At 38.9% G+C, this 12858-nt stretch overlaps 1 protein-coding gene across 10 annotated transcripts in view; it reads right to left on the bottom strand.

Moving 5' to 3' along the window:
- Positions 1–12858, bottom strand: part of EML6 (EMAP like 6) — a 272181-nt gene that overhangs the window by 89546 nt on the left and 169777 nt on the right. For 9 of the 10 annotated variants that reach the window (XR_004820268.1, XR_004820267.1, XR_004820266.1 and 6 more), the window contains 4 exons: positions 8672–8839; positions 7565–7671; positions 4206–4324; positions 1917–2103 (listed from right to left, as the gene is read on the bottom strand). Coding sequence is in view for 7 of the 10 variants with exons in the window: in XM_027623735.2 (XP_027479536.1) it covers positions 1917–2103; positions 4206–4324; positions 7565–7671; positions 8672–8839 (581 nt within the window). In the remaining 3 variants the exon portion in view is untranslated. The remainder of the gene's footprint in view (positions 1–1916; positions 2104–4205; positions 4325–7564; positions 7672–8671; positions 8840–12858) is intronic. The other variant, XM_027623736.2, reaches the window with a different exon arrangement.

The following is a 12858-nucleotide window of genomic DNA, read 5'->3' on the forward strand; positions in this document are numbered from 1 at the left end:
TAAGTAACAGGATGAGTGTTATTAACTACTTATAAATTTTAACAAGAATGATTCCTAAGAGTCATTCTTGGAGCTCCTTCGAGTCAAGTGCTGCTCAGAAATCAATCCAAAGCCACACATTTGGAGAGTAGGAAGACTCTCAGAAATCATCTGGTCTGATGCCGTTATTTTCCAGTTGAGAAAATAGAGGCACAAAGAGTCTAACAGGCTCGTTTGGGGCATCAAATCGGGTGCCAGGCCAGCCTAGCCTGGTACATGGCTCCCAGGCAAGGTACTGTAAAACTCCAAATCAAATGTCCACTGTGCTTTATGGGTTAGTTCGACATTTCTCTCTCCTGCCTTCTCAGCTCCACATACGATTCCACTTCTTGGTCAAGGAAGTCACCTGTATGTTGTTCCGGCCCTGTTCTCAGAGTTTTTTTACCCACCTCAATCGTCTCACTCATTCCAAGAAGGCCTAGCCTTGCTTCTCCCCCAGGAAATGACAGTTTTCATGGCTTACCTGTTCCTAAAGTGGATTCTCCTTGAGGGGGTACCAACTTCTCTCCCACTAATTCCCAACAACAGAAAAAAATTTAATAGTAAAATGGTTTTCCTCACTTGACTGTAATGGAGAAAAGAACCCTGTTGGGTGTAATGACTATAAAAGGGGAAATGTGACATAAAAGCATGCACATAACTAAGCAGAATCCAGCCAACTCCTACACTGGTGTATGGAGGCCCGGTTACCCCTGGAGTGGCTGCTGGTGTACTGATTTGTCCCTGGTTTGTCTCTCAGCAATTACAGGATAGAATGTGGTATCTCCTCAGGGGTTTACGCAAAGAACCAATCCCTGTTCCTTCTTTCAAAGGAAAGTTATTAAATACACACGAACCAAGCATCATCTGTTTATCAGAACAATAAAAAGGGGGAGGGAGGAGAGTGAAATGTAAAAATGCAAAGTCGTCATCAATTACTTGTAAGAAACTTAATCATGTCAGCTAATTCAGAAGAGATGGTCTAATCTCTTAGACTGACTCCCTTCATGCCCTCACTTTCACCACTGATCTCATGAACACAAGGCTATGAACTCTGTGCAAAGACTTCTCTACCACCTGTATGTCAGGTCTCAGAAACACTTGTTTCCTGTTAATTGCTGACCCTCATACCACGTGTTTTTCCTTGAGTTTGCCACTTACATGTTGAGAATCAGTTTAAGTCTTACCTGCAGTTAAAAGCCCATGATAAAACTGAACAAAAATGTAGTCTATACATTGAAAGAGTACAAAACTGAAAATACTACTAACATTACTACTTTGCCACAAGATAATAAATCTGAGTTTAACAGGTTTTTTGTTTATGAAGTTGACTTTATCTCTCTCCTTTCCATGCACAAAATGACTGAATATAGGGCTCTGTTTTAAGTAGCTTTCCAATTATAGGTTCAATCCAAAGTTTAGGCATTCCAAAACGGTTCTGAAAGAATTTTGTTTTTTGAAATGTTAAAAGATAAAATGATGAATTAGTCAAAATTCATGGCTTTAAGTTTTACAAAAATAACTATTCACTAGATGTTATGCTAGTGTTAAAAGATGGTTCATTCAATAAACACTGATTACTGAGGATATAATAAGTACTGGGTACACAGTGATGAGGAAAATATATTAAGACTGCATTCATGGAACTTAATTTTTTAGCTAATCCTGTTCGTAGATATCATGTCACGATGAAATCCCTCAGAGGCTTCCCACAGTGCTATAATATAGTGGATGAGGCTCCCACCATCACAACATGACCCAGCATCCCCTGAATCTTCAGCTTCATGCCTCATATTTGTTTCTATCAAGTATTTCTTGAACCAGTATATAAACTGGGTTCATAACTAAATCCTCTCCCTCTCTTTGGCGAGGCCCCCATCTCAGAGGAGAGACTATACCTGCCCGGTGGCCACGTAGTCCTTCACTGGATGGATGGTCAGGCTGAGAATGTCATCATCATGCCCCAGGTACAGCCTCTGGGAGTGTTGCTGTCTGTTGTACACAACAGCAACTGCAGCAATGTGATAGACCACTTCTCCAGTTTGCGTGTAGAACAGATTATTTCTACAGTCGTAGCCTCTGTAACTGAAGCACAGGTCCAAGAAATGCACAGTAGCTGAATGGACAGTGAGTCAACAGAGCAGGAGAGATCAAAAGGCAAAGCTATCATGTTGCTGCGGACATGCACAAGTAGAACCACAGGTATCTCCATAGTTGCTCGGGACAGTAATCTTCAACAGGGGTACGAGGATCTCTGAGGGCATGAGAGTCTCTCTAAAGGGCAAATGTGCACTGATAATTTTAACAGAATTTGTTTCTAGATCCTCAGCTACTGTATGTGTTTTCTTCAAAGTGACCAGTTTGAGAACACACTTGTGAGAAGCTGCAGGTTTTCCCTTCCCACCTCCCCTTTCTCTACCACCTTCCTCTCACATTAGAAAGCCATTCCTTTTGTCCACATAGAATCTTACTATGGTCTATTACCCTGGAGCATGGAACCTTCCAGGAACACCAAAACAAACTCAGGTATGGATGTTGAAAGTGAACAATTCCAATAACTAGATACGAAGTTCTTTTGTAAGTCAAGTGACTTCCAATTCTTTGCTTTTAATAAAATTGAAGAGTGATTTCATTGAACTGTCAGGTGATAGATCATCAAACTATATTTTCATGTGATGTATCAAAATTACAAGATACACCTATCTGTGTTACAAGAGGAGCTTAAAGAACTGAGTAAGGTTGCTATGGTAAAATTGCTCCCTTTCTCATCTACTTATTTATGTGAGTAAGCTTTCTCAGTGCTTGTAACTATTAAAAAATGATAAATGGGAATAGAATCAATACTAAACTCTATCACATTCTAGCAATAATATATGTGTATATATATCTGAACTCACTGAAAAAAATCTTATTAAAATTGTTTTCCAATAAAATTGTTTATATTTAGTAAGTACTTATTAGAATTTGTGCTATGTTTATGTTGGTCTGATAAGCTTTGTACTAATAGTTGTAACAAAAATTCAATCCAAAAAGGAATGAACACTTAGAGCAACAATGTCCAATAGAAATATTATGCAAACCATGTAGGTAAAGTGAAAATTTTCTACATTAAAAAAAGATAAAAACAGATGAAATTTATTTAAAGAACATTTAACCTATTATGTCTAAAATATTATGTAATCAACGTAAAACATTTTTTTAAGTAGGCTCTATGCCCAGCATGGAGCCCAACATGGGGCTTGAATTCATGACCCTGAGAACAAGACCTAAGCTGATATCAAAAGTCTGACACTTAACCGACTGAGCCACCCAGGCACCCCTCAACATAAAACATTTTAATGAGATATATTACATTCTTTTTTTCATGCTAAGTCTTCGAAATCCAGTGTGCATTTACACCTACAACACATCTGAATTCAGACTAGCCATATTTCACATGCCCAGTGGCTTTAAGCGGATACCCTACTAGATAATACAAGTTAGAGACTCAGGATCACAGGGAGTTAAATTTAAATTGCGCTTATATACATTGCTTTCCTTGCAAAATGTATGATAGGGTGATCAATAAAAGCCTTTCAAGCATAAAAATAGTATATTAGTATAAAATTCAATGGAAGAAGTAGCATAGAAATATGAGCTCAGGTATTTTTTAAATTGGTGATGGTGGGAATCAAATATATATGACATTTCAGTTCCAACTGATCCCTTTAAATGAATGATGTAGTTATAAAGCACTAGATATTATATTCTTCACAATCATTTAACCTTATATTGAAAAATTTTAGATGTCAACTTAAAATGTGGAATGTTGTACATTATTTTTAAAAAATTCATAATTATTGTGGGCATATATGAGCAAAATTGTTTGAAAAAAATATTGTCCTAGGTAGAGCCAGCTAAACAGAGGAGAAGATATGGGGGTAACAGGAACAGGGATGGGGGAGAGAACAGAGTGCAGTAACAATGAGCCGCAGAAACATATGCGTATGGAAGTCAATGAAGCATGAAAAATCTAGATACACACATTGTTATGGCCACAGGACATCAACTGAGATAACCAGACAGAGAATCATGGTTCTAATAGTACTTCAGGTAAGTACACACTGGAAAGAGCCAGCCTGAAGTGGGACAGCACCAAGAAGAGGGGACACAATGGTAGGCTGATAAGGCTGGTGACAGGCACCCACCCGTGTATGAACTGAAGTTTCAAGCTGTCCTCAGGAGCCTTTTCTCTTTTGAGGAAGGGCACTGCATGGTTTTTCTCTTTACTTTGTTGCTTTAGCTGAGGTAGATCTTCTTTGTAAACCTTAAAGCATAGCAGAAACATTTAGTTGAGACTCTCCAGGTTTCAAAAATATTAGTATCTTGGCATTCTCAGGAGGTCTTTAACTGCAGGAAATCAAGTTTTTGAGAACATAAGAAGCTAAAAATGGTCACCAGAGACAAAAGTCGGTCATTATACATAATGATAAAGGGGTCAACTCATCAAGAAGATATAACCATTTTAAATATGTACCCAACATCAGAGCACCTAAATATGTAAAGCACATACTAACAGAACGAAAGGGAGAAATAAACATCAGTAGTGTAATAGTTGGAGAAGGTGTCACTCTGAAGAATGGATAAATGATGATCTAGACAAAGAATCAGTAGGGAAACACTAGATGAAGAACACTGCAGACCAAATAACCTAGCAGATATATCCAGAACATCCCAGCCATCAGCAGCAGGATACAAGTTCTTCTCAGGATACATCAGATGTTAGGCCACAAAACAAGTCTCAATAAATGCAACAAGATAGAAATCACACCAAGTATGTTTTCTGGCCACCACAGTATGAAAATAGAAATGATCACAGGAAGAAAGCTGGAAAATTCATAAGTATGTGGAAATTAAACCACACAGTTCTGAACAACCAATGGATCAAAGAAGAAATCAAAAAGAAAATTTAAAAACTATCTTGAGACAATGGAAACACAACAACGGGATACAGCAAAAGCAGTTCTAAGAGGAAAGTCTGTAGCTATATACGTATACTTTAAGAAAAAAGAAAATTCTCAGATCAACAACTTAACAATATACCTCAAGGAATGAGTAAAAGAACATAGTAAGCCGAAAGTTAGGAGAAGGAAGGAAATAATAAAGATTAGAGCAGAAATAAACAAAATAGAGAATAAGACAGTAGAAGAGATGAACAAACTTAAGAGTTGGTTATTTGAAAAGATAAACCAAATTGAGTACATAAAACATGAGAATGAAGTTTACTTTCTAATGAACAAAACTATCTTGAAATGCCTTTTGAATCATTGGGATGCAAGATCATCTTGAGTTTAAATAATTTTTATTCAGAAAATATAACAATTTTCTGGTAAAGTAAGAAAGGAAATTACTCAATAAATTATCAATAAAAATCAATAAAATGTTTTGCTATAATTTCTTCTAAGGTGAGAAATCTCTTGGTGATTCTGACATTTGCAAAATGCAGACCTCATGAATCATGGTGATCACTCTATGGAATTATCTTCTTTCATGATCTCATGCATCTTGACAGATCAGACTCTGAGATTTAGAGCAAAGCTCTTGGCCTAACCTAGGACCTAAATTGTGCTGCTGACTCAGGGAACATTTCCTACAATTTAATCTAAATGTAGATAAAAAGTAATGTTTCTCTATCATGTATTCATGACCTACTATCGAGAGAGATCAATTTAACACATTCAAGACAAAGGAAATTTATTAATAATTGCTCATCTTCGTAAAGGAAAAATTTCATTTGATAAAGCTATGTAACTAAAAGAATATTATCATAATACAGTCTCTGTTTAGGATTTAACCAAAAATTTTTAAAATTAAAAAAAAAGGAAGTCAGAAGATACCTCATTACTGCTTTGTCTATTGCAGATGCAATGAACTAAGCTTGTAAAAGCTAAAGTTAATTATCCATCTGAGCCCATAATGCTTTTTTCAGCCCATCAACTACTCAAGAGAATGGAATTCTGGTCTTGGCATTTATTTCAACTGTTTATTTGAACAAGTCTCATAACCTCTGTGGACCTAAAATTCCCATCTGTAGAACAGAATAAAACTTCCTGCTCAGGAGCAACTCAGCAACAAAAAATAATGTAAATCAAATAATACAGATGAAGTTTTAGAAAATAAGATGCCAGGGAGAATATATAAATCCTAGGCATGGATTTCAGTAGAGTCAAGCCTTTTCATTCTTTCACTAGCACCATTTTACTAAATACAAAACTCCCAACTAAAGAAGATTGTTTTTCTTCTTTCCCTGAATTTTATGTTAACTTTGCTTAAATTCCATTTCCCCTTGATACCAGGATATAATATTGTTTAGTATGTGTGCATATTTCCACAATAATTTCCTTTCAATCCTCACCTTTAGTTTTATTGCATAATACATTGCACAGTCAAGCTGATTTCATCAAGAAGTTGACCCAAACCATCAGTTGGACTGCCTTTGTACTAATATTTCAAACACAGAATCAATGAGTGATGATTATGGGGTGGAAAGAAAAGTCATCAACTGGAAAGGCTCAGTGCTTCTACAGAGGCAAAGCCAAGCAATACATAGAATGTGCACTTTGGAGAGAAGCCCAGATCTGCATTCTTATCAATACTATGGGTGATGTGGACCTGGACAAAGTACTTAACCTCTCAGGGTTATTGTGGGTTGGATTTGGTGTATGGAAAGCAAGGACCTGGCCCCACAGAGACATGTGATACATGGCAGCTGCCCCAGCCTCTATGGTACATCTCCGTGGGCAACACTGACAGTTGCTGTGTCTGAAACCTGAAATCTTATTCACTCCATGTTCAGGAACAGAGTCTGCTTCACAGACGTTCATGAAATGACAAGGAAGAAAACAGAACACCTATAGTTATCAACCATAAAAAAGGGACGAGTCTCCAGATTCCTGTGAAGGATGGCTCTCTTTAACACTCACTGTTTAGCACTAAAATGAAATGTATATTTTCAAAAAACGAGGACCCAGTTTGATAGTAATTGTGCAACTTTTCTACTAGAGGTGATTACTGACTGGAGAGATCATGCGTATTGTATTTGGGCTTTTATTTTAATTAAATGGATAATGGTCTTCATAAATGGTCTTCATAATGGTCTATGTAAGTTAAGAGAGAAAGCAGGACACCAGCTCACTTGCAAACTACCATGGCTCTGAGGCTACCAATTCTGTAAAGAAAACACATGCTTTCATGATCTGTTAAGAAAATGAAGAATTCTGTGGCTGACTTGCATATTTTTCTGCAAAAAAAGAGAGACAGAAAAGCTGTCATGGGTTCAGTTTTAAAATTGGCTACTACCTTCCACTTAAAAAATTTTAATTATGTGAATGGGTTAAAGGCCTTATTTACAATCTGTACTTAAAGACAAGAGGCAGTTGATTTTCCTTATTCTTGTCTTGATTCTCTTCTGCCCAAGTACCAGCCATTTTCAGTGCAACGTCCAAATCCAATGAGATTGATGTTCTGGGCTGTAAGGCATTTATTATGAGGCTCTCTGCTTACTGACCTGGCGATCATAATTGATTTGAGTTTCTTGCTCAATATCAGAGTCCAATTCCGGCACATCAGATAAATCCGAATCAGATTCTTCGCTGTAGGAATCAGTGCCACCTTCTGCAGAAACACAATCCGTGAGAAACAAGCAAAAGTGCGGAGACCCAAGAGAGCTTATAAATTTATTTAAAATATTTCCTTTCTTCTAGCAAAGTAAATTTAAAAATCACGATGCCATAGTTTTACTTGGTGTAGGTTCTTAGAACATCTTTTCTTCCCCCTATCTTCTGGTTCAGTTCAGCACACTCCTTTCAGGAGCGTTAACAGATAAGGACAACTACTCCCCACCCTGCCCCTCCAAATTGAACTCATGTCCATACTTTTAGGAGATAACAAATCTTTGGGTTTAAATCTTGCTTTGAAAAGAGAAAAAAAAGGCAAAAAAAAAAAAAAGAAAGAAAGAAAAGGTCAAGGTCAGGGAAAGATTCTACCAAAATGAAGCTTGGAGCAAAAGGAAATCCAACTACTTAGTTCAGTAAATATCCTCTTAGCCTTTGCCATGTTCACCAAGTGGCAGTAATTGCCATGGTCAAAACCTGCAGAAACTCTCCCATTGAAAACATTTCCTCACCTGGTTTTAAACTTTATTAACCGATTATTTCTGCTGGCATCACAGTAAATAGAACGACTACACAAGCACTGAACTGGAACACATTGGTTCCAATTGTGGACCATTCTTTGGAACTTCATTCTGGAGCCAACTCCTACTCCCAAGGTTACTCTGTCCCCCTGTTGTCTCACTGTGTAGACCTGCCAGAGTTACGGTTGTCCTAAAGAGGCTGTAATGTCTTTGTTCCTGTTATTCTTAAAGGCTAATTCTTCATGTAAACCTTTGACCTTCAACTTGCATCTGGTATAAACAAAATCCTTTGAAGGAAGTTATTCAATGGACTCATATGTGTCTCAAAGTTGTTTTTTCTTTTTAATTCTAAATTTTATTATAGGAATGATTTTTTTCAAAATTGCTTTAACTCTTTATCTTCAGGAGAGATGTTAGAACATTCTTTGAAATTTTTATTGATCAGAAAAAAAATGCTGAAAAATTACAATTGGTTTTTACCCTGGGGTGCAGTTTCCAGCAGACCGTTGCTGACACCTTCTGGAATAAATCTCCACTGGAAAACTGAGTGGTCAGCCCCTCCTGTGCTCAATACCCACTGAAAGTCATGGGACCAGCGGACATTTGTGACATGTGCAGAATGGCCCACATACTTTCTAAATTTGGCTCCTGAAAGGTATTTTCGAGAAGAAGATTAGTAATGAAAAAAAAATAGAATTCATAGGTTAAAAAATTCAATTCCTCTTCATGTTGAAAAGTAAAATCCTTAAATATATTAGAAAATATAATTTTCAGTGTTACGTATCATAACAAGCAAAGGCTCCCCAAATTCTCTCAATTATTCCAGTATGGATTAAGCTAAAAATGGCCTTAACATTTAAGTCCTGTGGCTGAAGACACATCTGAACCTGTTCCAGATAATGCCTACTGCTTCACTGGTTCTGAAAATAAAATGCTTCAGAATGATTATCTTACACATTCTTATTCAAATACAAGATAAGACAGAGAGTCCTTTGTAATAGGGAAACAGAGAATAATTATGTGGGGAAAAAAATCAAATTATTGTTCAGAGTCATGGATGTAGCGCTGGGAGAATTAAATTTTGTTCCCTTGCACTGATTGCTTTACTCAGTGAACACCATCCCCAGGGAATGACTGTGGAAGGAAAGCTTTTTGCACTTACGGTTGTAGGTAAACTACCAAAGTCTCGTACATGGTTGGTAGAGGGCAGCACAAAGGCAGTCATGAAAATAAGCTGGGTCCATCCTATCATGTGGAGGCCTAGTAAGGCTACAGGAGATTTCAGGGGGCCAGCAAGTGCCCGCATCCCTCCTTCAGAAACAATGCTACCTACTGCAGGCTCTCTAACGGAACCTCTTTAATGGGGGAAAAAGCCATCTGTTCAACTGAAAATACTCATTGGAGAGGTAATGATTTAAATGTATATGAAGGTGAAAATGACCACACTATTTAAAATACCACCACCAAGCTGCCCCCATCTGAACATTCTACTACTGTTTGCTTTCTTTTTCATTGTAGCACTTCTCATGAGATGTGTTTACGTTTTCTTTATTGACTGTGTCCCCTCAGAAGAACAAAAGCTCCATGAGGGCAGGGATTTGTGCCTTTTTTATTTGCTGATGTATCTCCAGCCTCTACAATAGCACGTAACAAATATTTATTGAATAAAAGAAGGCCACGTCCACCTCTTCCCAGGCTTTCCTTAGGACACGGTCACTTTACAAGTCCTCCCTTGGTTCTCTGAACCATGAGGATGTCTCAGACCTCTGCCCTCATCTCTTCTCTGGTGGTCCTCTCTCCCGTAGCTTTAGGTGCTGTCGATATGCCCTCCACTGCCAAACATTCGTCTTCTGGCCCTCAATTCTCCCTGGACTGCTGATAGCCCGTGTGCCCATGTCCACTTGGATGTCTAACAGGTGCCTCAGATTTATCGTGGACAACAGAGACCAAGGAGTTCTCCTTCCCTTCTCTCTTATCCCCATACCTCTCTCCCTCTCTCTCTCTCTCCCCCGAACACACACTTTTCCTTGCTTATTTTCCCATCTCCATAAATGGTGCCACCATCCACCCCACTGCTCAAGTCGAAAACTTAGGAGCCACCCTCAGTTCCTCTCTTTCCCTCTATTCCCACATCCAATCCATCAGCAAGACCTTCAGCTCTACCTGGACACTGTTTCCTAACCTCATGCACCTGTGTTCACATCTGTTCCTAATACCTTTGTGCAAGCCACCTCACCTGTCACCGGGACTTGTACAAGAGTCTACTTGAAGCTTCCCCTTCCCTAATCCATCCCACATGATATCAAAGTGGTCTTTTAAAAACTTAGATTGGTCATGTCACTCCTCCATTTTAAGCCCTCAATAGTTTCCCACCACACTTAGAATAAGACCCAAATTTCTAACAGTGGCTACAAGTTCCTTCATGACACAGTCCCCACCACCCTCTCCAGCCTCTGAGTACACAATACTCCCTTCATTCATCACACTCTAGCCACCCTGAACTTTATGCTTCTCTCCTGCATCAAGCTCATCCAAGCTCTACTGAAAGCCAACACTTTTCCCCTCAAGGTCCAGGGTTTATGCAACTCATGTCATACAACATCCAGGACACTTATTTTGGGAGGGAGCTCTTCAAGGACTGTGTGAGTATGTGTGTGTGCATGTGCGTGTGCGTGTGCGTGTGTGTGTGTGAAGGATTAATGGGGCAGCAGCACGCAAGTCAGTCAAACAGGAGAGCCTTCCCTTGGAGAAGGGCTGGTGCCAAGGTAGTAAGATGTGGCAAATGTCAATGAACAAGGCTTTGAATTTTTACCTCATGGAAGTTTCTGTATGATGATGGTCAAACAGAATGTAGTCTAAATGACATCAGGGGAAATTATCAGTATGGATACTGCTTATTTTAAATTTGAAAACTGTCAAAATGAAATGAGAAAAACTGGCTTGGTGATGTAAAAATAAAAGCCACTGTAGGCATTTTCATTAACTGCAGAACATTTGTGTCAGAAGAGTGTGCAGCAGAATCCTATGCACATTAATTGTAAATGTGTCAATTAACTTGACTGGGAGTTTTATTTAATCACAATGGAAAACTACCATGTTTGCTCAGCCTCCACACTTCTCATTGTCACTAGCCCCTGCTCATGTTTGGCTGTTACAGGCTCAAAGGTTGGGGGCATACCTGCCACTGGGACCCCGGGCTACACGGCGACAAGTTCCACCAACGGTTACCGTTCCTGTCAACAACACTCCTTTCAGAACTCCCCTGCCGATAGTTCAGGCACAGAAGGCCACAGAAGTCTGAATGTCTCTGAGGCAGACTGCAAGATTTATAAACCATGTGCCATGAAAAGTAGAACAAGTCAATTTGCTCAGAGAATATGGATACTTCCGAAGACTGCTGAGGGGGGTTTTATTACTCCCACCACACTATCACTTAGCTGTCAACCTTCCCTTATTCCGCAGATGTCTCCTGTGTGCCATCATCCTCAGGACTGTTTTACATATCAGCGTGTCTCATTCGGACAGACAGCACTGCTCACCGCCTCCTTCCTCCTTCCCCCTTCCCCCATTCTCATCAATAAACCCAAGATTTCCATTTCCATTCCTATTTTCCAGACCCAAGACCACCCTACAATGCTTGGAGATACACAGGAAGTACCAACACTCCATGAATTAACTTCTTCCCAAGTCCTGACTCTTGAGACCAACAGTACTGCTTCTGGTCCCAGTGATGTTTCTTCTCAATTCCCATGTTCCTTGTGGTTGCCTAACTCACGTTCTGCAAGAACGTTGCTCAGTCTAACGGGATACGCCCTATTACTCAAAAGACCCCTCCGGGAGGGGAGATTGTGAATTAGGCATGTTGAGGTAATTTTGTGCCTCAAGCATTTTAAAGTGATGGCCATTTTATCAAGTGGAAAGGATGGCCACTTTGCTATGCGTTTTATGTTCAGTTCTCAACCATAACTGTTGCTGCTTCGGAACTGTCAGTTATCCGACAATGACTCTCTGATTACATTTTTCAGTCCCTGTCCTTTCTTAATTTAAAAATTGTTCAAGCGAGTGAGTTTTCAGGCCATAGCATGTCCCTACTGATTACTTTCTGAAGATCAGATTTTCAGGCTGGTGGGGAATCCCAGAAAACCCTGTGTATGGGCTTTGCCTCAACTTTTTTTTTTGTAATTTTACTTTATTATGTTATGTTAATCACCATACATTACATCATTAGCTTTTGATGTAGTGTTCCATGATTCATTTTTTGCGTATAACACCCAGTGCTCCATTCAATACATGCCCTCTTTAATACCGATCACCAGGCTAACCCATCCCCTCTTGCCTCAACTTTTTAAGGAAGAAGAAGACAGGGTCATTACATGGTTAATTCAGTCACATTCTACAAAGTCTGAAGGTGCCATAAAAACTGAAGGGACAAGATTTTAACAACAATAAAACAGAACAACAAAATGCGAGAGGAGAGTTTTTTTGAACCAATCTCCACTCTCAAAAATTTCACCAGTTATGTAAATGAGGTTTGCAAGATTAGTGCTACAACAAGGGGTCCGAACAACTGTGTCATCACCAGAACAATCACTTTCAGATTTTATCTTAAATACCTCTAAAAGGATTTTCCTTGGCTTTCTATGTGTAAGCACAATTAGCCGTGAAGC

This window comes from Zalophus californianus, chromosome 8, assembly GCF_009762305.2.
Source record: "Zalophus californianus isolate mZalCal1 chromosome 8, mZalCal1.pri.v2, whole genome shotgun sequence".
Taxonomy (NCBI): Eukaryota; Metazoa; Chordata; class Mammalia; order Carnivora; family Otariidae; genus Zalophus; species Zalophus californianus.